The sequence below is a fragment of the Medicago sativa genome, chromosome 3, assembly GCF_051527215.1.
Source record: "Medicago sativa cultivar Bolivia chromosome 3, Bolivia_mono, whole genome shotgun sequence".
In the NCBI taxonomy this organism is placed as follows: Eukaryota; Viridiplantae; Streptophyta; class Magnoliopsida; order Fabales; family Fabaceae; genus Medicago; species Medicago sativa.
In genome coordinates, this window is record NC_140751.1 from 63,665,977 (window position 1) to 63,693,962 (window position 27,986).

A 27,986-nucleotide genomic window follows, 5' to 3' on the forward strand; every position below is an offset into this window, starting at 1 on the left:
TGTTTATGTTGGATTTGTCTTGTAAGACTATATGTTAGTTGTTTGATTCCCGTTTACGTTAATTGTTGTTTAGTAATGTTTACGAGTTCATAATTTGTCTAAAACCCTTCGATAACGTAAAAAGAGTCTTTTTTGCATGCATTCACACATTTCATGCATCATATGCATTCATTGACCACAAAAAACTTCTCTCGTGCTCATTGCCTCCTGGTTTTGTCCGCCGCAGTCTGAAAAGTGGCTCGTGTTCGCAAAGTCTACCAACCAGATAGAATTCATCAGACAAGATTTCACAAGAGAAGGATAATGGCTAACTTTGAAGAAGAAAATGCTCTGCTCCGGGCCGAATTGGCTGCTATGAAAGAAGATCTGGCTAAGGCTCATGACGCTATGTCCACCATGATGGCTGCACAGGAACAACCAGCCACTTCTATTCCAGTTACTGCTGAGGTGATTCCCTCTATCCCACTGTCTACTGTGGCTACTGATGCTCGGTTTGTTATGCCCAACGGCCGTCCTTATGGACTCCCGCCTTTCTATTCTCCTAATACTGCTGCTGGTATCTCTGGTTTTGCTGGTCAAGGACAGATTCCTGTGTCTACTGCTATGCCTCAAGTAACCACTGTTGTTACCGACCCTATTGTACACACTGTGCAACAGGTGATTGATGTTGATACTCCGCGTGGACAAGATCCCGCGATGGAAGCTATGAAAAGACAGTTGAAGGAGTTGGCTGGAGAACTCCGTGAAGTCAAGGCTAGCCGGGGAAGCAATGGTGCTCCTACTAAGGCTCGTGATCTATGCTTGGTATCCCGATTCGAGGTTCCTAAGAAATTCAAAGAGCCAGAATTTGACAAGTACAATGGGACTTCTTGCCCACACAACCATGTTATCCGGTATGTACGAAAGATGGCTAACTACGCCGACAATGATGCACTGATGATCCACTGCTTTCAGAGTAGCTTGACAGATGATGCAGCAGATTGGTACACTAGTCTGAGCAAAGATAACATCCATACTTTTGAGGAACTCGCTGCTGCTTTTGAAGGTCAATATGAGTTCAACACTCGTCTAAGGCCAAACAGGGACTCTCTCAAAGCCCTATCTCAGAAATCAGATGAAACATTCCGTGAATACGCTCAAAGGTGGAGAGGGGCAGCTGCCCGTGTTTCTCCTCGACTCGATGAGGAAGAGTTAACACAAACATTCCTGAAGACTCTGAAGAAGGAATATAAGGAGAGAATGATAGTCTCTGCCCCAAACAACTTCTCTGATATGGTTACAATGGGCACTCGACTAGAGGAGGCTGTCCGAGATGGCATTATTGTCCTTGAGAAGGGTGAATCTTCAAACAGTGCACCAAAGAAGTACGGTAACGGTCATCACAAAAGGAAAGAATCTGACGTAGGGATGGTGTCTGGTAACCCATCTGCGGCCATGCAACTACCTCTGCCTTATCACTACATGCAATACTCTCAGCACCCATTCTTCCCACCATTCTACCAACAATATCCTCTGCCGCCGGGTCAACCACCAATGCCCGTCAATGCCATTCCTCAGCTAGCACAACAACAGCCTCCTGCCCAACAACAACGGCAGCAACAACAGGGTCCCCGATCCAAGCCTTCTTTTCCACCAATACCAATGTCGTATGGTGAGCTGCTCCCAACTCTGCTGGCCAAGGGGCACTGTGTCACCAGACCAGGCAAGCCTCCGCCTAATCCATTGCCTCCCAGGTTCCGACAGGACCTAACATGTGAATTTCATCAGGGTGCTCAAGGCCATGATATTGAAAATTGCTTTGCTCTGAAGTATATTGTGAAAGATCTGATAGAAAAGGGACGGTTGACTTTTGAGAACAGTGTTCCTCATGTCCTTGACAATCCGCTTCCAAACCATGCTGCTGTCAATATGATTGAGGCCTTTGAAAGGGTTCCTGTCCCTCAAGAGGATCCCATGTTGGATGTCCGCAATGTCGTTACTCCCTTGGTGCCATTACATGTCAAACTTTGCCAGGCTTCTCTGTTCAATCATGACCATGGTTCTTGTTCAGAATGTCTGCAGAATCCTATGGGCTGCCGTGTTGTGCAAAATGATATTCAGAGTCTGATGGATGACAAGTGCTTGATTGCTAGTGATGTATGTGTGATTGTGCCAGTGTTCCATGATTCTCCTGTTGAAAGTGCAAAGAATGTTGAGCCTCTGGTGATCAGGCTACCTGGTCCTGTACCTTATACCTCTACCAAAGCAATTCCCTACAAATACAATGCAACCATGATTGAAAATGGGGTGGAAGTACCTCTGATATCCCCAGCTACAGTTGATAATGTTGCCGGTGAAATTACAACTCTGAGAAGTGGAAAAGTCCGTCCACCCTTGTTCCAAAGGCAGGTGGTAACACCTATTGCCACGGTAACTCCACCAGTTGCTCCTCCTGTTGACAAGAACACCGGCCCAGCAGGCCAATCTATTGAAGAGTCCAATCTGGACGAAATCCTGAGGCTTATCAAGAAAAGTGACTATAAGATTGTTGACCAGCTGCTACAAACCCCATCGAAGATATCCATCTTGTCTCTGCTCATGAGCTCAGAAGCTCACAGGAAGGTGTTAATGAAGATACTGGAGCAAGCTTATGTCGACCACGAAGTCTCTGTGGATCAGTTTGATGGGATAGTGAGCAATATTACTGCCTGCAACAACTTGGGGTTTGGTGATGATGAGCTCCCCGAAGTAGGGAAACGCCACAACTTGGCTCTGCATATCTCAGTACATTGTGGATCTGACCTGATATCCAACGTATTGGTAGACACTGGATCGTCTCTGAATGTAATGCCCGAATCCACGCTGAGGCAATTGAGCCATCATGGAATTTCTCTGAGGGGTAGCAGTTATCTGGTTAAAGCTTTTGATGGATCCCGCAAAGATGTTCTCGGGGAGGTGGACTTGCCCATTACCATTGGTCCTGAGACCTTTCAAATTACTTTCCAAGTCATGGATATCAACGCCTCTTACAGCTGTCTCCTCGGAAGACCATGGATCCATGACGCTGGAGCAGTAACTTCCACTTTGCATCAGAAGCTCAAGTTCATGAAGAATGGTAAGGTTGTCACTGTATATGGTGAGGAGGCATTTCTGGTTAGTCAAATATCATCATTCTCTTGTGTTGAAGCAGGGTCCGCGGAAGGAACGTCGTTTCAAGGCTTGACTGTCGAGGGTGCAGAACCCCGGAGGGCTGGTGCTAGCATGGCCTCACTGAAAGATGCCCAGAAGGCTGTCCAAGCAGGGCAAGCTGCTGGCTGGGGCAAGGTGATTCAGATCTTGGAAAACAAGCGTAAAGAAGGCCTTGGATTCTCCCCGACATCTGCTGTTTCAAAGGGAACTTTCTACAGTGCTGGGTTCATCAATGCTATTACTGAAAATGCCACTGAAGGAAGCCACGTGCCTGCATTTGTTATACCAGGAGGCACTGTGAGAAATTGGGAAGCCATTGATGTTCCTTTAGTCATGCATGCTTCCATGTAATGTGTTTTGTTGCTCATGTCTTTTGTTTTCAAAATAACAATCCTTTCGCTCTGCCCAAGGCGAAAGTGATATCTTTGTAAGGGCGTGTTTGTTTCGGCATTGCCGTTAATCAATAAAAAGTGGTCGTCTTTCTCACGACTCTTTGTTTTTTACTCTTTTAGTGCCTTTTTCTTGGAAATAATGGTAATGCCAGAAAAAACCAAAACATCTGTATTTTTCTTATTAATTTCAAAAATCTGCATAAAAAACATTTTTCTAAAATCATCCCAATCATATTATACAGATTGAACCATAATAAACCCGTTGAACACAGTGACCCTATGGTTCCTCCAAATTTTGAATTCCCTGTATATGAAGCTGAAGATGAGGATGATGATTATGAAGAGATACCGTATGAGATCACTCGACTGCTTGAGCAAGAAAGAAGAGCCATTCAGCCTCACCAGGAAGAGATTGAGCTTATCAACCTGGGTACTGAAGAAAACAAGCGAGAGATCAAGATTGGTGCTGCACTTGAGCCAGAGGTGAAAAAGAAGATTATTCAGCTTCTCCATGATTATCCAGATGTCTTTGCATGGTCCTATGAAGATATGCCGGGTCTAGATCCCCAGATTGTGGAACATCGGATACCGACAAGGCCTGAATGTCCTCCTGTCAAACAGAAATTGAGAAGGTCTCGTCCAGACATGGCTCTTAAGATCAAGGCTGAGGTGCAGAAGCAAATTGATGCGGGTTTCCTTATGACAGCTGAATATCCTGAGTGGATTGCCAACATCGTGCCAGTACCAAAGAAAGATGGGAAAGTTCGAATGTGTGTTGATTACAGAGATCTGAATAAAGCCAGTCCAAAAGATAACTTTCCATTGCCTCATATTGATGTACTTGTTGACAGTACTGCTCAATCCAAAGTGTTCTCCTTCATGGATGGTTTCTCTGGTTATAATCAGATACGAATGTCTCCTGAAGATAGAGAAAAGACGTCCTTCATCACTCCGTGGGGAACGTTCTGTTACAAAGCGATGCCGTTTGGCTTGATAAATGCTGGTGCTACCTATCAAAGAGGTATGACAACTCTGTTTCATGATATGATTCACAAGGAGATTGAAGTATATGTTGATGATATGATTGTGAAATCAAGTGATGAAGAGCAGCATGTTGTATATTTGAAGAAGATGTTCGAAAGACTGAGAAAGTACAAACTGCGGTTGAATCCTAACAAGTGTACATTTGGTGTAAGATCCGGAAAGTTGCTAGGCTTCATTGTCAGTCAAAAAGGCATTGAAGTTGATCCTGACAAAGTCCGAGCCATCAGAGAGATGCCGGCCCCTCAAACTGAGAAGCAAGTCAGAGGTTTCCTCGGACGTTTGAATTACATTTCAAGATTCATATCTCACATGACTACTACTTGTGGTCCAATTTTCAAATTGCTCAGAAAGAATCAGCCTGTTGTATGGAATGATGAATGTCAGGAAGCTTTTGATAGCATTAAAGAATACCTGTTGGAGCCACCTATCCTTGTCCCACCGGTGGAAGGAAGGCCCTTGATTATGTATCTGTCAGTGTTAGATGATTCAGTTGGTTGTGTTCTCGGTCAACAAGATGAGACTGGTAAGAAAGAGCATGCTATCTACTATCTGAGCAAGAAGTTCACCGACTGTGAGACTCGATACACAATGCTTGAAAAGACTTGTTGTGCTTTAGCTTGGGCTGCCAAACGCCTGCGTCATTATATGGTGAATCATACAACTTGGTTGATATCCCGAATGGATCCAATCAAGTACATCTTTGAGAAGCCTGCTGTTACTGGAAAGATCGCACGTTGGCAAATGTTATTGTCCGAATATGATATTGTGTACAAAGCTCAGAAAGCAATCAAAGGAAGTGTCCTTGCCGAGCATCTTGCTTGTCAACCTCTTGATGATTACCAGCCAATTAAATTTGATTTCCCTGATGAAGAAGTTATGTATCTGAAGGCAAAAGACTGTGAAGAGCCACTGATCAATGAAGGGCCAGATCCCAATAGCAAATGGGGATTGGTATTTGATGGTGCTGTTAATGTTTATGGTAAAGGAATTGGGGCCATCATTGTAACTCCGCAGGGGCACCACATTCCTTTCACCGCTCGAATAACCTTTGACTGCACAAACAACATAGCTGAATATGAAGCATGCATCTTGGGCATTGAAGAAGCCCTTGACCTGAGAATTAAGCACCTTGACATCTATGGAGATTCTGCACTCGTCATTAATCAGATAAAGGGTGAATGGGAGACTCATCATGAGAAGCTGATCCCTTACCGTGACTATGCAAGACGTCTGTTGACATACTTTACAAAGGTGGAGCTGCACCACATCCCTCGGGATGAAAATCAGATGGCTGACGCTCTTGCTACTTTGTCTTCCATGTTTCGTGTCAATCACTGGAATGATGTGCCTGTAATCAAAGTGCAGCGTCTTGATAGACCCGCTCATGTGTTTACTATTGAAAATATGCCAGATCAAGCTGACAAAGATGTGAATGACAAAAAGCCTTGGTACTACAACATCAAACAATTCTTGCAGAATCGTGAATATCCACCTGGTGCTTCCAACAGAGATAAAAAGACCTTGAGACGATGGGCTAGCAGATTCCTTCTGGACGGAGAAATCCTATACAAGAGGAACTATGACATGGTCTTGCTGAGATGTGTTGACAAACAAGAAGCTGAGAAGTTGATGCATGATGTACATGATGGTACCTTTGGGACCCATGCTTCGGGCCACACTATGTCGAGGAAACTGTTAAGAGCCGGCTATTACTGGATAACCATGGAGCGTGACTGCCACAGACATGCCAAAAGATGCCACAAATGTCAAGTTTATGCTGATAAGATTCATGTGCCTCCACATGCTCTCAATGTTATCTCTTCCCCATGGCCTTTCTCTATGTGGGGCATTGACATGATCGGAAGAATCGAACCAAAGGCTTCCAATGGACACCGTTTCATTCTAGTGGCAATTGATTATTTCACCAAGTGGGTTGAAGCTGCTTCCTATGCAAGTGTGACCAAGCAAGTGGTTGTCAAGTTTGTCAAGAATAACATCATCTGTCGATATGGTGTTCCCAACAAAATTATCACTGACAATGGTTCCAATCTGAACAATAGCATGATGCAAGCTTTGTGTGAAGAATTCAAAATTGAACATCACAACTCTTCTCCTTATAGACCTCAGATGAATGGTGCAGTTGAGGCCGCTAACAAGAACATCAAGAAGATTGTTCAGAAGATGGTCACTACTTACAAAGATTGGCATGAAATGCTACCTTTTGCCTTGCATGGTTACCGTACTACGGTGCGTAGTTCAACCGGGGCAACTCCTTTCTCTCTTGTATATGGTATGGAAGCAGTTCTCCCTCTGGAAGTGGAGATTCCATCTCTTCGAGTAATCATGGAAGCAAAGTTAACTGAGGCTGAATGGTGTCAAAGTCGGTACGACCAATTGAATCTGATTGAAGAGAAACGTATGGATGCTATGGCTCATGGACAGTTGTACCAAGTGCGAATGAAGAATGCTTTTGACAAGAAAGTCCGACCTCGAGAATTCAAGGAAGGCGAACTTGTATTGAAAAGAAGAATAAGTCAGCAACCCGACCCAAGGGGCAAGTGGACACCTAACTATGAAGGTCCTTATGTCGTCAAGAAGGCTTTCTCTGGTGGTGCTTTGATTCTCACACACATGGATGGTGTTGAACTCCCAAATCCTGTTAATGCCGATATAGTCAAGAAATACTTTGTCTAGAAAGAAAAGAACAGCGTGGTAGGTCGAAAACCCGAAAGGGCGGCCTAGGCAAAAATGCGCTTCCCGGTGGATCGAAAACCCGAAAGGGCGATCCAGGCAAAAGTTAGGGACAAAAAATGAATATGAAAGAGCTCGCTGAGATTGTACGCAACTCAGGCAAGAATGAGCGCCTCGATGAGCCGAAAACCCGAAAGGGCGGTTCATGCAAAAATGAGGTTGATAAAAGACAAGTAACTATATCTAGCAAATCACCATCACCCCTTGGGGCATCTGCAACTGTCGATGATCATCTTCATCAGAGGCTTCTGTACTTGTGAATTCAAAGTTTCTATGAAATGTAGCGGTCATCGTGTTCAATGTACCACCAACCAATAAAATTACCATTTTCCAAGCTTTGTAAATCCGTGAAGTCATGCCTTTGGCTGACTCTCACTCTTCTACATCAATTTGAGCCTTTCTATTGTTTGAAACTCTATTTTTCTTCCTACTTTCAATGCTATATACAAATATTTTCTTTCTATTTTGATAATGTCGATGTCTGAAACAAACATCTTTTGAAAATTGAAAAATCTTTTTCTGTCCATTTTGAAAGCAAACCTGAGCAACAGGGTACATTTCAATGAAACATGCATGAATAAATGAATGTCAATGTCTATTCCAATACATGCAGGTTACTCCCCGGGATGATCTGTGGTCAATGGCAAGAATAAAAAACAGAATGAAAATGAAAAAATGGAAAAAATGAAAATAAAAAGCTCGCTAAGTTGAAAACCCGGAAGGGCGACTTAGGCAAAAATGAGCACCCCGCTGATTGACAACCTATGAAGGCAATTCAGGCAAAAATGGGGCAATGAAAAGAATATTACTCCCCGGTGAATCGAAAACCCGAAAGGGCGGTTCAGGCAAAAATGGGGATTGAAAATGAAAGAATGAAACATTGAAAAGCATTGACCACAGATGCGAACATCCAATGTTTACCCAATACTGACACGCCTAACAATGGCGACCTGTATCCAAGGATCTTCCAAAGGTTCCCTCCTCTACAAGTTTATTGCCCTCAGCCATGGTTTTGATACGTCTCCCAACGACGGTCTCTCCAAAAGAGGTTTTTCCCCTGTGAATATGTTGCAGCACGAGCCACTACGTGCCCAATCTTCCAATGTTTCATCTGCCTTTGTGAAACTTCTCTGTCAAACTGCCAATCAATCATGCATTTCAAGCATCCATACATGCATAATCATGCATTTTATGTGCTCATGCATCCAATGATCTTGCTATACCATACATACATGTTGCACATCCAACTTTCAACTGCCAAATTCAATGCAAGTTTCAACTCTCCAACTTCAATTCCAATCATGTCAACTGTCAAATTCGAAGCAATTTCCAATCTCCAATGTCAATTCCAATCTCAATTTCAATGTCAAACTGTCAAATTCAACTCAATTTCAATTGTCAAATTCAATGCAATCTCAACTTTCCAATCCCAATTTCAATTTCAAATGTCAAAGTCCGAAGCAATCTCAACGTCCATGACAATTCTAATATTGACATCCAATGACAATGTCAATGTCAATCTTTCAATTCCAATGTTGACATCCAATGACAATGTCAATGTCAATCTTTCAATTCCAATGTTGACATCCAATGACAATGTCAATGTCAATCTCATATTCCAGTATTGACATCCAATGACAATGTCAATGTCAATCTTTCAATTCCAATGTTGACATCCAATGACAATGTCAATGTCAATCTCATATTCCAGTATTGACATCCAATGACAATGTCAATGTCAATCTCCAATTCCAATGTTGACATCCAATGACAATGTCAATGTCAATCTCCAATTCCAATGTTGACATCCAATGACAATGTCAATGTCAATCTCCAATTCCAATGTTGACATCCAATGACAATGTCAATGTCAATCTCCAATTCCAATTCCTATGCCAATTTCCAACTCCAATGTCAATTTCAATGTCAAATTCCAATTTCAATCCAATTCCAATGTCAATTTCCAATTTCAATTCCAATTTCAATGTCAATGTCAATTTTCAATTCAATTTCAATCCAATTTCAATGTCAATTGCAACTCTCCAATCCAATGTCTATGTCTATGTCTCTGCCAATGTCAATTTTCAATTCAAATCAATGTCAATTTACTCTTGGGCCAACAAAAATGGTCATGTCAATTTTCAATTCAAATCAATGTCAATTTACTCTTGGGCCAACAAAAATGGTCATGTCAATTTTTCAACTCAAATCAATGTCAATTTACTCTCAATTTACTCTTGGGCCAACAAAAATGGTCATGTCTATTTTCAAATCAAGTCAATAACAATTTACCCTCAATTGGTATCTTGTTAAGCCAGACTTTCAATTGGTATCTCATTGCTGGTCAAGTGCCAGGTTCAATCCAAAAAAGAACCACTTGTACCTGCTTATATACCTATGCTTCCGGACAAACGGCAAGTTCGATAGAACAGTTTGTACCCAGCTTATGCTTTGTTATCGGTCAAACGGCAAGTTCGATAAGAACAGTTTGTACCCAGCTTATGCTTTGTTACCAGTCAGACGGCAAGTTCAATCTGAAGAACAGTTTGTACCCAGCTTATGCTTTGTTATCGGTCAAACGACAAGTTCGATCTAAGAGAACAGTCTGCACTCTCCCACATGATGTGTTGATAATCCAACAAGCAAGTTCGATCCGAAGAAACAGCTTGTATCAACCCTTTTGTCTATGTCTCCAGCCAAACAGCCAGTTCAATCCAAAAGAACAGTTTGTGTCTGCCTATCTGTTTGTATCTCCAATCAAGTGTCAAGTTCGATCCAAAGAACCACTTGCATCTGCCTATATGTCTATGTTTCCGGTCAAGTGCCAAGTTCAATCCCAAGAACAGCTTGCACCTATCTCTTGTATTGTATCCCCTGGTCAAGTGACTAGTTCGACCCAAAGAACAACTTGCACCTTACCTTCTACTCCCTGGTTTGTCTACCCTGTCAATGTCTATCTGAATCCCCAGTGACATGACAGGCTCCATAAACTCCAGTTGTTTGTCTTGCATTCATAATCAAATATTGCATAGCATTCATAATTTTGAAAATCTGAAAGCGTATTTTTACGTCCAAAAACAGTGCAAATGTTAATATTTAAGTATCTTCGTCCCGTCAACTCTAAGACTTCGTCTCTTGACTCTCCGGACAAAGAAACTTAAATAGGGGCAGCTGTTATACCCTAATTTTGGACCTAAAAATACTAATCAATTTCCCCTTTTCTTGCATTTCAAGTCATTTGATATGTCTCTGATCAATTGCATCTTTCCCTGCATTTTATTTCAACATTATTTGCAAAATTCACATACAAGGGTATTTTAGTCATTTCCTGTGTCAAATTTCTCTCCGTCTTTCAAAATTTTGTTTGAGTCCTTTCAAATAGTTTGAATAAGTCTTCATTTCAATTCTATGTCAAAATCCATTTCAAAAACTACATTTGAAGTCATCTTGAGTCAGTTTTGCCCCTAGGGGCATTTTGGTCATTTCAAGTGTCAAGTCACTGTTTAAATCTCAAAAATTGTCTCTGAGTCTTTTAATTTTGCTTGTATAAGTCTTTGTTTCATTTCTCTGTTAAAAACCCATTTTAAATTTGCATCTGAGTCATTTTTAGTCGTTTTCAGCCCCAGGGGCATTTTGGTCATTTCACACGAAATTTCGGCAGAGAGGTTACTTTAAAGTACCTCATTTAAGCCATTGGTTCGTTTTAGTCCGTTTTGTGTTTTTTATTGGTCTCACTTTACGTTTATTTCAAATTACATTTTTTACTCAATTTTATTAATTTTTCTTACTTTAGTCCTAAGGTTCCAAAAATTACATGTTAGTCCTTTGAGTCATTTTATTTTAAGTCCTTTGCTTCTTTTTGGTTCGTTTTTAGTCAAAAATTTTTTAAGTCTTTTTTGGCCAAAGTACATTTCAGTCCACTTAGAGTCCAAAATTGCATATTTGTCCAATTCTCTTATATTGCAGGAAGGTCCCCAAGGTTTTAAAATTTGCAAGAAGGCCCTCAGGCCCAAACTGGCCCAAGGCCGAGCCTTTTTTCAGTCCAGCACAGGTGTCAATCGCTCATTGGATCAGAGGTCACAAGCTGGCCTATAAAGCATTGCCAACTCAGAAATGCTCAGAAGAAGAATCAATCACTCAGTGACACATCACCAAAAAGGTCTAACAGAATCTTTTCTCTCTCCCAAGTCACCACCGTAACCAATTCGGCCACCACCACAACAAACTCAGAAACCACCACAACAAACTCAGAAACCACCGCAACAAACTCAAATTCGTACCAGTTTTCGCAAATTTACCATCAAACATTCAAAATCAACAGGAATTTCGAGAGAATCAGAACTGAAAACATCCAATTCAATAAAATCTTTTTGGATTAGAATTGTTCTCAGAGATTTTCCACGAAAATCTTCATCATCGAACTATTTCCCTTTGTGTTCTTGCAATTCAAGTCTAAGGACGATCACAAGAAAGTTCGAGAGAGAGAAGAAGAGAAATCGAAGCCAGTTCAAGCCAGTTCGAAGAAGAAGAAGATTGAATACCGATTTATTTTCGGTTTTGAAGCTTACCAGAAAGGTCCAAGGCTCGCAAGGATCCATTTGTTCGAATCTCCAGGTACATTCAGGTAAACATACGAAAAATCTTCTCATAAGTCATCATTGAAGCTTCGTATTAAAAATAAATGGTGAATCCGATTGAAAAACTTGAAAATTCGAACGAATTGAAAAAACGAAACCCTAGAACACAAAAATCATGAAGATTCACCGTTTACTTTTTAATTCAGAGTGTAAACTCATCATTAGCATAAGAAACGAATCAGATTAGGGTTCACATTCAAGAAAACCTCAAAATCCAAAACGTTTTGAACTTGTGAAGGATTAGGCTAGAATCCGTTCGTTTTGGTGTGGCTTGAAACATTTCAATTCGATCTTCCTCAAAAAATATCAAGTTTAAAGGGATTCAAACTACTTTTCTTCGAAAATCTGGATTAAAACGTTTTTAAACGGTGTTCTTCAAAAAACATCAAGTTTGAAACACTTCGAATAAATTTTCTTCAAAAAGTATCCAAATCGAAGCGTTTCAAACAAAAAGTATCCAGATCGAATCATTTCAAACAACTTTCGTCAAAAAGTAGTTAAAATTGAAACGTTTCGACTGATTCCATGGAGAAATGTTCAGATCGAATCACCTCAAACGGTTTCCTTCAAAAAGCCACAATAACAAAACATTTCGAACAGATTCTTTGCGAAAAGTACCAAGATCCAAAACGTTTTGCCCAAACTGTATTGATATGTGGTTTATTTGTGATGTGTGGTTTGAATCCATGAGTGTGGTAGGAGGAAAACGAATGGAGGATGCGAGGACGAGGGAGGAGAACGGCGGAGAGATTAGAAAGCTAGGGTTAGAAATGAGTGTCTGTGTGTTAGTTTGTTTATATACCCCTCCCCAATCCAATGCGTGCGCGTCTCTGAAGCTCATCGTACGCCCTCCTTGTGAGCCGTTAGATCTTTGATCTAACGGCTACTGCTAATCCTCACTTCGCTGGGAGCGTTTGTGCCGTTTGATCCAAGGGTTTGGGTCTCTGGATCCATCGTGTGGCTCACATGGCTTCCTGAGACCCAAATCCGTTTGGTGTTTGGGCCTGGACCTTAGGTCTGGTAATCTCCTTTGGTTCCTTAGGGTTTCTTGCTATTTTACCACTTTGCTTTAATTTTTACACCCCTGGCTCATTTGAAAACTTTATTAAGCTTCCTAAAAAATTTCATGGGTATTTCTCGATAATTTTGTGACTTTTTAGTGTTAATTTTACATGATAAAAATTGGTAAAAAATGGTGTGGTGTTTCCCTTACTATTTTGAGGTATTTTGTGTTAGAAATGATTGAAAAGTTGCTTGATTTTAGTCCAAATTGCTTGATAAATGTTGGTGTTTTAGCTACTTGAGTTCATAGGATTTTTAGCTACTGTTTGTGTTTAATTTTGTTACATAATTGTGAATTTTGGTAGGTTGCTTAGCTTACAAGTCATTAAGTAGTTAAATAATGCAAATATGCTTCAAACTTGTTTTAAAATGTCAAGTAAACCATGTAGCCTTAATTCCCATTCCAATACTTGTTTCTAAACCTTTAAAATGTGATTGGAATGTGAGAATTATAGGTCACTTGGTTCTTGCATCTTATGAACAAATTTTAAGCCATGTTTGCACTTATTTTCTACCTTTTACATTCTAATATTTCCCTTACTTCACTTCTTTGATATTGCCTTATGCTACTAACCTTTTCCTTTCATATTTCATATCCACCATAAGCATCATCATTGCATCCCATTTTCATCTCTATTTTCTTTCTTGCAACTTAATTTGTACCAAAAGTTAGAATGTAAACACTTAGGAAATTTTGTAATATTCTTTCATGCTTTTAATTTCTTGGCAAAGAGGCCATAGAATGTATCTAGGGTATGATGTAAAGGACAATGGACTCTAAAAATGTACACCGACACAAGCACCGACACATGCACACACATCACTAAGTAGCTAGAATATGCATGTTTAGATGTATGTTTAGGATTGTATGTTTAGATGAATGCCTAGGACTTATACTTAGAAAAAACCAATTTTCCAAACAAATGTGAACAACTCCACTCAAATCTTTTCCAAATAAACCTTGGGATCCAACATCCCATTGAATTTTCCTTTTATTTTCTTAATCAAAAATCCAATGAAAATAATCATACTTTGACTTGTTTTTGCAAATGACTAATCCAACCTCACAATTTTCCAATCTCATGCCCTTGAGGCCTCTTTCTATTCTTCAAAATCCATTTTCAAACTTAAAATCAACCAACAAAAACAAAAACATTTTTTGAGAGAGAACTACGGTGGATTTGATCCCTTAATCGGGTACGTAGGCAAGGAACAAAATTCCTTCAATTCAACTAAGATAAAACTCCAAAAACATTCTTCTCCCTCCAATTCTTCATTTAGTAACTCTTAGGCTTAATAAGCATTTCAAAATAGCATTTAAAAATAAAGCGCGCGCGTAGAAATTAAAGACGGTTCCTATAGGTTACTATAGTCGTTATGGGTGCCTAACACCTTCCCGTAGCGAAAACAACTCCCGGACCTCGATTCTCAAGGGTTTTGCTTACTTTTTCCCTTCCCAAGAAAAAATAAGATATCACCGGTTTAAAAGGTTCAAACGTAATCAATGTTTGACACCCGAAAACCAAGATAAAACAGTAGTAGGTTAAGCAAAGTTTATTTTCTTTAACATTTTCTTGGTGTCTATCACACATTTCGGGGTTGTGGCTGTGCCAGGCGCCCCCTGTACTCATGTGGATTGCGCTAGGCACATGATATGGCGCACAGGGCCTTGCCTGAGGCGTATGGGTCAGCTGGCAGGAATGGGATAGATGATTAGAAGCAGTTTTTCATTATCTTTCGAAATCACAGCACTTTATAATTGAATTCACAACACTTTTATATGCACAATGAGATGGGACTATATTACATCATCTTCCCGAGAAGGTTTGATAGTAGTATCAGTTTCCGCAAGTGGCTGTTGTTGGTTCATCAAGCATTGTTGATCCATTAATTGTTCATTCATTAACTCATGTAATTGATCCATTAATTGCACCCATTACTAACTAAGGCCTTAGACCATTGAATAAGTAAGTATTTGGAGAGGAATATCTCTACATTAGTAACATTTTCAACAAATCCATGCTCTAATTTTGGTGTTTCTTTGGTTGTTATCTGCATAAAAAGTAGCATATTTGATTCAAAGACATTTTTAAATAGATTGTTATTCACCTGTGGAGAAGTCAAGTTGTGTTCTGATGCTTCTTGAATTTCAATCCCAGCAGCAAAATCTATAGTGGTTTCTGCACTTGGATTTTCATCACCAGCATTGTGGCCATTGAATAATTCTTCTGGTAATTGTCGATATAGAAAAATATTATAGAGTTACGTCATCAGAAATAAGTATTTAGGTAACTCCACGAGCTCTCACATATTAGAAATAATTTTTTAAGAACCATTATAGTTTATATGCTTCGATTGTTTATATTCATTAACCAACTACTTATTTTTTAAATATTAAAGACATAAAAATGTACTAGAGATAAAATAAATAACTTCAAAACATCATCGAGGGGCATTATAATAAAAACACTAAGATGTAAATTAGCAAGCTACATCCACTTATATTTTACTAAAACACCATTTTGTTCCTATTCCACTTAAATTTAAATATAAGGGCAGTTTGGTAACTATCTTAAGGAAGTTCCTTAAAAAAAAGAAACAAAAAAGACAACGACGTGCATAAGGTACAAAACATGTCAAAGAGATAAACTTTTAAGAAAACAATATTTGGAATGATGAAAGTAGATGTAAATTAGTGAGGTGGGTGTAAATTTTTTTATAAAAATGAGTAAAAATGAGTGTATATAATCAAGTGAGTGTAGGTTGTTAACTTACACCTTAGTGTTTTTAGGTGATTGTAACTTACTAATTTACACCTTAATGTTTTTAAGTGGGTGTGCAGCCCCATGTGTGTGTGTGTGTGTGTGTGTGTGTATATATATATATATATATATATATATATATATATATATATATATATATATATATATGAGTAGGGATCCATTGACTCCAAGAGTAAGTCTAAATACTTACTCCAAATAATGACCCTTGAATCTAATGTTAATTAATGGTTGTGATTAATTTCTACTAATCCTCACCGTAATTTTTCTATTCCTTCTTCCCAAATAACCTAACACCTTCTTTCTAAATAACCAGGAACCAACACAAAAATCTCAATCCTCAACTAATCGGTATACTCTTTTTTTTTTGAGAGACTAATCGGTATACTATTGATAGCATGTCGTTTGCCTTTATCTCAATATACTTAATGAGAAAGACATTGAATAAATCACATTAACTTGTGGCCATCGATCCACACCTATGAACTTGGATATGCCTTCAACCTTCTAGAATTGGCTTTGAAAATCTGCATAGTAAAATTTGGTGATCCATGAATTTCAAAGCATGATCGATCCACACATGGTAATTAGGTGATAGCTTTATGATTTTGTCAATAACTTTATTGGATATCAAAATTCTAGACAATCTCCATGTTGATCTTCTATCGAATAAATAAAATTCTATTGATTCAAAAAAATCATTATATCCTTCTTGCACAATGTGGCTGACATACTGCATTTAAATCGATTGTGTTTTACGATGTAATTTGTGAGTTGTTTGGGAAGAAGGAACAAAACAATCTTATGGTAGGGATTATTAATGATTAATCACAGCCATTCATTAATATTAGATTCAAGGGTCATGATTTGGAGTAAGTCTTTAGACTTACTCTTGGAGTCAATGGATCCCTCCTCTATATATATATATATATATATATATATATATATATATATATATATATATATATATGGGGCTGTTAACTTGCACCCACCTAAAAACACTAAGGTGCAAGTTAACAAGCTGCACCTACTAGTTATTTACCAAAACACCCATGTTTTTCTATTATAAACAAATATTATTTATGCTATTTACAAAAATGTCCTTTTAATTAAAATAAAGTTTAATAGAGACAAAATGGTGTTTTAGTAAAGTACAAGTAGGTGCAGCTTGTTAACTTGCACCTTAGTGTTTTTAGGTGGGTGCAAGTTAACAGCCCCATGTATATATATATATATATATATATATATATATATATATTATTCTAACAAAAATGTGTATACTTCAAAAGCAATTAAAATCACATACATTTTTAGAAATCTTTGTGAAATGATATATATTCATATAGAAAGTGACAGTGACATGCATGCCAGTGTATTTCTAATCAAAATCTCAAAATCTAAGATTTTGTGACTTAACTCACCATCAACCATTTAAATCCATAGCAGAATCCCAAAGTTAATTAAAAATTAAAAACCAAACAATAAAATACCTTTACAAGGCACGGGAGGAAATTGATATACAACAGTAGATGTGATGCTAGGAGAGGGTTTCGATTTGGAAACTGTTATATCATCATCCTTAGGAAACTGTTCTTCAATATTTGGGCTTACTTTCTTAAAAGAATCATGATTTTTTAGAGAACCTGAACGACATGTGGAAAATACTAGAGTTTAAAATTGTTAAAATGTGATGCATATTTCTAGAATTTTCTAGAATGTTTATAGAATGATGTACAATATGCCTAGATGTCTCTAGAATAGTTTAGTATGTTTTAGAATTAATTAATACTATACATGTAGTAGGAAATGTCATGAAGAATCTAGAAAGAACTATCTAGAACATGACATCCACACTATAAATAGGCAAGCATGTACTCATTTGTAATCAATCCAAATCAATCCAATTTGAAGAGCAATACAATATATTCTTGCTCCAACTCCTCACACTACTTACTGCTATATTTCAACTATCAACTAGCCCTCTTCACTATCCAACTACACTTTAAACTATCACTACTACCTAAACTACTAACAAAAATCAAAAGGGTGATGAATTTTGAAGTAACATAAGCATAGAAAAAAATACATTCAAAGCATTTTCACCTTGGTCATTGGTCTCTATAGTGGAAACGGAAAAAGAAGTCATGGCTATTTGGCTATCACCATCTTCCTACACAGATTCAAATCAACAAATGATATTATCATATCTTAAGTCTTAATATGTATAGGATCAACATTACTATATTTAGCTGTGTATGCTTAAGTCAGGAAGAGTCTTGTTTTTTAAAAATAAAATTGGGAAAGGAGGAGATTATTATTATTAAATATAGTAATGTAACCCTAATGACACATTTTCCCTTGTCCCTTAAGTGAAACTGAAACCATCTTTAAACCTTCCTAATGGAATAGTGGAATTCTTGCTTCAAAACTTGTTGTAGGCAGAAGTTGACACTAATAAAGTGAATAAAACACATGACAACAACACTAGTTGTTTGAAAAGTTGGTTACAAACAATAAACTCACCTGTGAAGATGTTTTACACTCAGAACCTATTAAATCTGAATGAGTTGACGATGTTATTGTCTTGGCATAAGATGATGCAGTTCCTTCTTCAACGTTTATCCGGATACCCTGCTTAAATGTAAAATGATGTTTAAGATTATAGTATAATTCAATTAAAGTGTAAAAAAGAATACAATTAAAATAGGTGGAAATGGAAATGCCTTTTGTTTAGGAACAACTTCTTGTGTCGGTGGCTTATCATTCGTTTCTGTAATTGTGGACACGGTTGCTGCTGCTGTTATTTCTGATGTAGAACCCTCCAACTAATTGTATAGCATGAAAATGCAAATTATTTGCAGTACAATTTGAAGTAGTAGGTTAAGCAAAATTTATTTTCTTTAATGATTTCTTGGTGTTTTCACACATTTCAGGGCCGTGGATTGCGCCAGGCGCCCCCTGTACTGATGTGGCTTGCGCTAGGCACATGATATGGCGCACGGGGCATTGCCTGAGCAGGGGTGGCCCTGAGGGCGGGCAAGAGGGGCGAGAGCCCAGGACACCACTTTTTTAGGGGCATGAAAATTATTATTTTTACTTAGTACTTAGTATTATATAGATATATTTCTTTTTAATTCGTTTTGATTAATTCTATTGAAAATATATTTTTGGATAACTTTGATTATAAATGAATATTTTCCAACAAAAAAAGCAAGAAAAAAATTATTGAAATAATTAAAAAGATACAATTTATTATTTCGTCCAGGGCACCAAAAATCCTAAGACCGGCCCTGTGCCTGAGGCGTATGGGTCAGCTGGCAGGTATGCGATAGGTGCATGGAAGCAGTTTTTCATCATCGATCTTTCGAAATCACAACGCTTCCAGGGCACCAAAAATCCTAAGACCGGCCCTGTGCCTGAGGCGTATGGGTCAGCTGGCAGGTATGCGATAGGTGCATGGAAGCAGTTTTTCATCATCGATCTTTCGAAATCACAACGCTTTATAATTGAATTCACAACACTTTTTCGAAATCACAACGCTTTATAATTGAATTCACAACACTTTTATATGCACAAATCTTTCGAAATCACAACGCTTTATAATTGAATTCACAACACTTTTTCGAAATCACAACGCTTTATAATTGAATTCACAACACTTTTATATGCACAATGAGATGGGACTATATTACATCATCTTCCCGAGAAGGTTTTATTTTTCATCATCGATCTTTCGAAATCACAACGCTTCCAGGGCACCAAAAATCCTAAGACCGGCCCTGTGCCTGAGGCGTATGGGTCAGCTGGCAGGTATGCGATAGGTGCATGGAAGCAGTTTTTCATCATCGATCTTTCGAAATCACAACGCTTTATAATTGAATTCACAACACTTTTTCGAAATCACAACGCTTTATAATTGAATTCACAACACTTTTATATGCACAAATCTTTCGAAATCACAACGCTTTATAATTGAATTCACAACACTTTTTCGAAATCACAACGCTTTATAATTGAATTCACAACACTTTTATATGCACAATGAGATGGGACTATATTACATCATCTTCCCGAGAAGGTTTTATGGTAGTATCAGTTTCCGCAAGTGGTTGTTGTTGGTTCATCAATGTTGAAATTTGGGGCCTAACTCATCCTTACAAAACCAGCTTGTGAGGTGAGTCTTCTCTTCTCAAGAGTCTTATCTATCCGATGTGGGCTCAAGAGTCTTATCTATCCGATGTGGGACTTGGGTTTTTCCCAATACACCCCCCTCACGCCCAACACTCTTTGGGCTTGGTGCGTGAATAGGTTTAGGCGGCCCTTGATCTTTGGGCTTGGTGCGTGAATAGGTTTAGGCGGCCCTTGAATTCGACAAGCTCTGATACCATGTTGAAATTTGGGGCCTAACTCATCCTTACAAAACCGGCTTGTGAGGTGAGGATTGCCTCCTCTTTATAAATTCTTCTCAAGAGTCTTATCTATCCGATGTGGGACTTGGGTTTTTCCCAATAATCAAGCACTGTTGATCCATTAATTGTTCATTCATTAACTCATGTAATTGTTCCATTACTAACTAAGGCCTTAGTCCATTGAATAAATAAGTATTTGGATTATAAAATCAAAAAATTCTTGTTTTTTCAGATTATAAAATCTGATCAACCCTATACACTCTCTCTTGTGGAAAAAATTATAAAGGTTCATATTATACACCCTCTTATTTTTTGTGATAAATTAAAGTTTATAATTAATATATTTTTAGTTCGCCAAATTATAAAGGTTTTATTATGAAAAAAAAATTAACCCTCCAAAACCCTCCCCTCTCAAACTCCTTTATTTTTTTCATTTGTTCATTCATTTTTTCCAAAGGCCTCAAAAACAAAAGAGCTTAATTTGATCACAGATTGAATAAAAAATAGAAAACCAAATAATTTCAGTGCAACAATTATAGAGCAACAATTTGCCTTAACTTTATATACCAGATTTAAAAACAGTAGACTAAACACACAAAAATTATACCAAAATTAGTTTAAAACTTGATTCTTAGGAATCCAATTAATCGTATGGAAAATAACGAATATAAAATATGACATACACTACTTGTTTGAAAAGTTGGTTACAAACTCACCTGTGAAGATGTTTTACACTCAGAAGTAACTAACTGGCCTGATGATGAACCTGCTACATCTAACTGAGTTGACGATGTTATTGTCTTCGCATTAGCTGAGGCACTTCCTTCTTTAACATTTATCTGGACACCCTGCTTAAATGTAAAATGATGTTTAAGATTGTAGTATAATTTAATTTAAGTGTCAAAAAGAATGCAATCAAAATAGGGGAAATGGAAATACCTTTTGTTTAGGAAAAACTTCTTGTGTAATGGTGGAGACAGTTGCTGCTGCTGTTATTTCTGATGTAGGGCTCTCCAGCTAAATGCATTGCATGCAAAATGTAAATTAGTTGCAGCATATTTTGAAGTAGTAGGTTAAGTGAAGTTTATTTTCTTTAATCTTTCTTTTTAGCTTTATGTTGTGTTTATGCCTTAAAATCTCATGTACGAATGCTGGAAAAGTGGTTTCTTATTGTCCAAGGTAACAGGCATGTAAAAGGGGATCAAAAAGGTTTTGGGTGTTTTTCACACATTCGGGGATGTGGCTTGTGCTGGGCACCCCCTGAACTGATGTAGCCTTGTGCTGATCTGGGGCAAAAGGCGGCCAGTACTACTGATATCTGTTGCGCTAGGATCACGAGGCCTTGCGCGAGGCGCATGGCCTAGCTAGCAGTTTTTCAACATCTTTCGAAATCACAGCACTTTATAATCGAATTCACACACTTTTATATGCACAATGAGATGGTACTATATTACATTAGATTCCTGAGAAGGTTTGATGGTAGTATCAATTTCTCCAAGTGGATGTGGTTGGTTCATCAAACACTGTTGATCCATTAATTGTTCATTCATTAACTCCTGTAACAAGAATAAATGCATTAGTGATCTTGAGCTATAAATTGCATCCATTACTAACTATGGAGAGGAATAAGTAATTATTTGGAGAGGAATTTCCATGAGAATTTGACATGGTCTACAAATAACTTCTGAATTTGTTGGTAATAATGCTGCTGATGGCCTTTTCTGTTTGTTTCGTTTTCATATGCACAAAAAGTAGCATATTTGATTCAAAGACATTTTTATATGGTTATTCTATTCAGGTGTGGGTAGCTTGAATCAATAGATTGGTATTCACCTCTGGAGAAGTCAACTTATCTTTTGATGCTGCTTCGTGGCACTCACGTTGTATTTCTCCAAATAAATAACACAATTCATAATCGCAATCTATATGAAATATTAAAGAATAGCATAATTAGATAGTAACTAATAAGCTTCTATTCGTATATGTATTGTTAAGCTTCCATGAGTTCTTACATATTACAAATACTCATTCAAGAACCATTCTTGTTTAAATTCTTCAATTATTTATATTCTTTAAACCAACTAGTTAATTTTTAAATATTAAGAAAGACATAGAAATGTGTATATTAAAGATAAAACAAATAACTATACGACATCATTGACTGCATCATAATATATATGTTTTAGATTATTCAACAGAAATGTGTATATCTCAAAAGCAATTAAAAACATATATATTTTTTGAAATCTTTGAGAAAGGATATATATTCATATAGAAAGTGACTATATATTCATGTCATTATATTCTAACGGACTTTGTAGCAGTGTGCATTTGTAAAACACACAAATTCATGAATTATGATAAGCATCACAAGAAATAAGAAGAAATTTGTTATTGCTGGATGGTATGTAATATTCACAACCAACATGTAATGGTTATGAAAAATATTTGGTCAAGTGTGTACCTTCCAAGAAATCCCAACTATCAACGTCACCTTCATTGCATGAAGTTAGAGAGAGTTTTTGACAACTATGTACAAAACGTTGTTTTACTGCCTGAAAATGAACTTCCTGGGCATGGCAGAGGCTTGGTAGGTTGGAAAATCCTACAACTTTCAGATTTGGAATCTCAACTTCACTTTTGAATATTTCCTCTAGCTCATTTGCTTCTCTTATCAACATAAACTTTAGCTCAGGAAACTCTTTACAAATGGAGACTGGAAAGACATACTTCAACTTGTCACATTTTGTTAGAAGCACTGTTTCTAGATTTGGGAAGCATGTGTTTGAAGACTGAAAATTTTTATCCTCCAAATCTTCTTCAGTGATATGCATCAACTCTTTGCATTCTTCTACGCTTAGACTAACCAATTGTGGAAAGACATATTTACAAATGGAGACTGGAAAGATATATTTCAACTTGTCACATTTTGTTACAGTCAATATTTCTAGCTTTGGGAAGAATGAGTTTGAAGACTGAAATTTTTTATCCTCCAAATCATATTCAATGATATGCTTCAACTCTTTGCATTCTTCTACTTGTAGAGTAACCAATTGTGGTAGGCATCTTAAAATAGATGTGGAGAAAACAATTTCCAATTTTTCACATCGAACGATTTCCATCCTTGTAAGGTTATTGAGGACAAATGAATATTTGAGACCCACAAAAAGACACCTCATCATGGGCAGATCAACCAACTCAATGTCTTCCAGACTTAAGTTCATTTGCTGTCCGTTTTCTTCATTGCCAATTAATTCCTATTTGTACATCCAAAATATAATTAATAACATTTCTAAAATGAAATAAGATCTCATTTTATATTATATTCTTAAATTACTGGAAATGAAGCACAATACACTTTCATTTTATGAAATGTATGTATCGCAATTAAGTACAACACTTTAAGTTGTAATTGATAAATACTTTATTGGTTAAGATTGCACAACATACCCAAAATATAAATATAAAATGCATAACGTCAATCAAAATATTACCAAAATAGAAAATGTTATTTTCCCTCTACTTTCTCAATGTTATTTTTTTTTTTTAGAAGCATATCATTTGACATTTTTTAGTATTTTTTAGGCTTTTTCTTTTCTTACGTACTAAAATTGAAATTGTTAATCAATGTCACAAACAAAAAGATATGTGGAAAGAGGGATACCTTGATGATTGTACCGTCCATAGATCCTGTTTCTATGAAATCACCACTAGCTAACTCCGGGCATTCATTGAGTCCAATTATGTATTCCAATTGCACACAATTTTGAATGAAGAGCGTTTTCAATTTTGGGAAGAGATTGCCAAAATTATTGCCACCCGTTCTGTTATGATCTCCGGTGTCTATTATTATTTGCTTCAATTCATCACAGTTCTCAATTCTTAAAGTTTCCAACATTCTTAGAGCAACAGATAGGATAAATACAGATTTTATCTTTGGAACATTATAGATATGAATCTCTTTAATATTGCATGGAATATGTGATTGTCTTAAAAGGCAATATGAATTTGATTCCTGCAATGTAATAGAAACTTAAAATCAAACCAAACAAAAGTTAAAGAAAGTGCAAACACATATGAGTTTTTTCTTATGTCACTCGTAATTATTGATGGAATTATCTATAATTAATTTCGTGCATCTAAGTTTTTTAGACACTTCAAAACGTATTCAACTTATAGTGGTATTGATACACAGACATTATCCATCAACAAAAGTGGGTAGAATTATGCATGTTAAGTTGTCACCAATCAAAATCATTCATTTGTTTTCCAGTTATTTATATTGATTTTGATTGATGTCAACTCAGCATGATTTATCATATTACAATTTCATAATTACTTGGTTGCAATTGGTGCATGATATATGCTATTGTATAAATCCTAATAGTAAGTAATCTTCAGGTTTATGATCATGTTTTATATGCACAAATGCTATAATAAATATATAAGATACAAGCTATCCATCAAAAGAGAAAGTGAAAATAGAAGAGAGTGTTACCAATGAGATTGAGCAGTCTTGTGGTTGATCCTCAGAAACCAATGGAATTTTCGTACCCCTCAATTTGTAACCATAACAACACATAGAGAATGTATTTCTTTTGATAGGGTCCAGTTGTGTTTGTGGCTTAGAACCATCTTTGGAAATGGATGAAGCATTGGGTGGAAATATGTCGATGAAATTTGGCAATTCATAAATCACCACATTTTTTAGTGATGTGAGTTTGACATCTTGGTGTTGCCCAAATATGTATTTCAGCTTGTGACAACATTTTATTGTGATATCTTCTAAGAACAGAAGGTCTTGAGCAGAGAGAATTGGAAGTATAAATTGTAGTTGGTGACATTCCTCAATACAAAGAACTTTCAGCTTTGGAAACAATGAGTAGCAACTCTTGTTATCATTATAACCATTGGCTGATTCTTCAATTGTGTCATCGATTACTCTCCTTTCAAATGTGATTATGTTTTCCAATTTCTCACAATCAATTATTTTCAATTTCTCCAACAGCGGCAAGCTTTGAGAAGTTGACAGTTCAAAAACAGAAACCAATCGTGAGCATCTTTCTAGTTTTACAGTCTTTAAATTGCTGAGATTTAGGCTGCATTTAAACAAGCTTCGCAAATTTTCACACTCCTTGATAGATAGCTTCTCTAAATTGTTCATAGAGTCAAAGGAGATGGGACCATTGCATAATTCTTCCAAAGCTTCCATTCTCTCAAGCTTTAGTACAACCAACTTAGAGAAAACAATTGGTACTTGAGAATTATTATGTTTTGTGTCTACAAGGAACTGTAGTTGTGAACTATCCTTCAAATGAAGCTCTATTAGATCATTCATACCTTGATCTATAGGAACAATCTCTGGCATAAGATTTATCCATCTCTGAATTCTTATCAGATGAAGATAATATGATGTTTTCATCACATACTTATATGTTGCTTCTGATAAACGGTCTCCTTCTAAAGCCACACCTTTTGATTGTGAACCATTCCAATCAATAAACTTATCAATGAGAAGATACCTTTCCAATGTAGGTAAGGTTATTTCCTGACATAAATCATTGAAACTATGACAGAAGTACAATTCTTCAAGTGATGGGCATCTCTGGATAACTTCAAATGGATTATTTCTTATAATTTGACAACCATTCAAGCTCAACAATCTAAGTTTCTTCAACATTGCAATTTCAGGGGAAAATTCATCAATTTTACAGGAATGCAATTCAAGAGTTTCAAGACTTTGCAGGCTTCCCAAAACAGAGATGTCACCCAAAATGACAAATTCAACTGATAGAAAACGAATGTTCTTCAATAACTGAATTGATTTTGGTAAATATAGAGAGTTTCGGGTATAAAATGAAATTGATAAATTCAAAACTCGAAGCCCTGCCATATTTTCAAAGAGTGAAGTGTTAGAATCATCCATGGACGTTTTTGCAATTAGAATCTCAAGCTTAGAGCTATCAAACGTAGATGAAAATAAATCCATTAGTTTTCCTTGGAAGAACAAATATTTGATATTCTTACTCCTTTCAACCAATGACTTTTGATTTTTTTCAAATAAATTTACTGCTAGAATCTCTTCGTTCGCTATCCATTGGGCTACTTCCCGAACCAAGTCATGCATCTTCACATCTCCTTCCTCTGTCTCCAACAATAAACATGAATTTAGGAGTTTATTTTTTGCAACAATTGATTGACTTCGAGCATCATTGTATTTGTCATAATCTTCCCCAAAAAGGTTGACTCCTATACCAAGCCTAGTTAGAAGTTCAACAGAAATCTCTTCATCTTTAGGGAATGCAGAACATAAGAGGAACAATCCCTTAGCTTTTTCATCCTTCAGATAATCATAGCTAAACTTCAAACATTTAAAAATGTCAACCAATTCAGGGTCAACATTGCCCATGGACACAGGTTTTTTTAAGCTATTCAAGGAAACATCCCACTCTTCACGACTATTCAGTCCCTTCAAACTGCTGGCGATAGTAGCAATTGCAATTGGTAATCCTTTGCACTCAATTGCAATTTTGCGTCCCTTATCAAGAATACTCTTGGATGAGATGTCACTTAGATCAGCATGCTTTTTGAACATGATCCATGCGTCTACTTCAGTTAAGAGCTCTAGTTGAATTGTCTTTCCACATGCCATGTTTTTTAATACCCCCAGATTGCGTGTGGTTACAAGAACTTTGCATCCATTGTGATTATCGCTATTTGGAAGCCCTATGTCATCAAAATTGAGATTTTCCCAGACATCATCCAATATCACAAGAATTTTATCACCATTGGTTAATCTGCTCCACAACCTTTTAGGTCGATCTAATTCATTTATGTCTCCCCATTCCAATCCTAAGGATCCGGCAATATCATTTTGAATCTTTTTTATCTCAAGATTAAATGACACTGTCGTATCGATAACATATTTGAAATGCTCCAATGTCCTAAGTTGTTTACCTACTTCTTTTGCCAACGTAGTTTTTCCAGCACCCCCCATCCCATGCAATCCAACCATATAGTTGCTGTCATCTTTTAGTGCATCCAAAAGCTCTTTGTATTTCAACTCTCTACTTTTAAATGGAATGTAATACTGAGAAGAATGTCGCTCAACACCGGGAAGACAACGAGTGACTTCAACTTTTTCAAATTTTTCTCCCTTTTCCATAAGCTTTTTAATCTCCTCTATCTTGGTTGACAACTCCTCTCCCCTTTTATATCTCCAAATTCAATTAGGGCAAAATCCAAAAAAACAACTTTGTTTTTTCTCTGTGTCCTCTTGAATGAGCTTATCAACCTGTGTTTGCCAAAATTGAGCATTAAACTGGACATCTTTATCTTTTTGGCAACCTGTGGACTACCTGTGTCATAGTTGTCCTTTCTGCTTCCAACTTAACCTTTTCTTCATTGAATTCCTTGACAATGCACGTGAAGCAAAATAAATAGCGTGATTTTTCTGTTGTCTTGTCTAACAATTTATCCACAAGTGTCTTCCTAATATCCGTCAGGCATCCCTCCATCTAAATCAAGTTCAAAATATTAAAGTTAGAAATACATAACATATATTTAAATAGACATTCTTAATTATAAGACTTTTTTATCTTTCAAATTTTAAAATGTATTAATAATTTCCCTGCTAATATACTCTATGTTATATATTTTTCTACAATATGTAATAAATATTCTATGAAAACATTAAGCGCGCAATTCTCTCTCCTAACAGATAAATTTGTAAAACAATAACAA

The 27,986-nt window shown here is 37.0% G+C and overlaps 1 protein-coding gene across 12 annotated transcripts in view; it reads right to left on the bottom strand.

Moving 5' to 3' along the window:
• Positions 1-27,986, bottom strand: part of LOC146939078 (uncharacterized) — a 48,287-nt gene that overhangs the window by 8,380 nt on the left and 11,921 nt on the right. For 7 of the 12 annotated variants that reach the window (XM_085752880.1, XM_085752882.1, XM_085752878.1 and 4 more), the window contains 12 exons: positions 24,742-27,760; positions 23,908-24,258; positions 22,708-23,500; positions 22,077-22,165; positions 21,698-21,799; positions 21,183-21,260; positions 20,960-21,091; positions 18,558-18,659; positions 18,358-18,465; positions 17,938-18,004; positions 17,325-17,477; positions 15,164-15,282 (listed from right to left, as the gene is read on the bottom strand). In XM_085752880.1, coding sequence (XP_085609006.1) covers positions 15,164-15,282; positions 17,325-17,477; positions 17,938-18,004; positions 18,358-18,465; positions 18,558-18,659; positions 20,960-21,091; positions 21,183-21,260; positions 21,698-21,799; positions 22,077-22,165; positions 22,708-23,500; positions 23,908-24,258; positions 24,742-27,408 — 4,761 coding nt within the window. In that variant the 5' untranslated portion in view covers positions 27,409-27,760. Of the gene's footprint in view, positions 1-7,807; positions 10,625-15,163; positions 15,283-16,193; positions 16,362-17,324; positions 17,478-17,937; positions 18,005-18,357; positions 18,466-18,557; positions 18,660-20,959; positions 21,092-21,182; positions 21,261-21,697; positions 21,800-22,076; positions 22,166-22,707; positions 23,501-23,907; positions 24,259-24,741; positions 27,761-27,986 lie in introns of those variants that run through there. The other 5 variants (XM_085752886.1, XM_085752887.1, XM_085752885.1 and 2 more) reach the window with 4 other exon arrangements.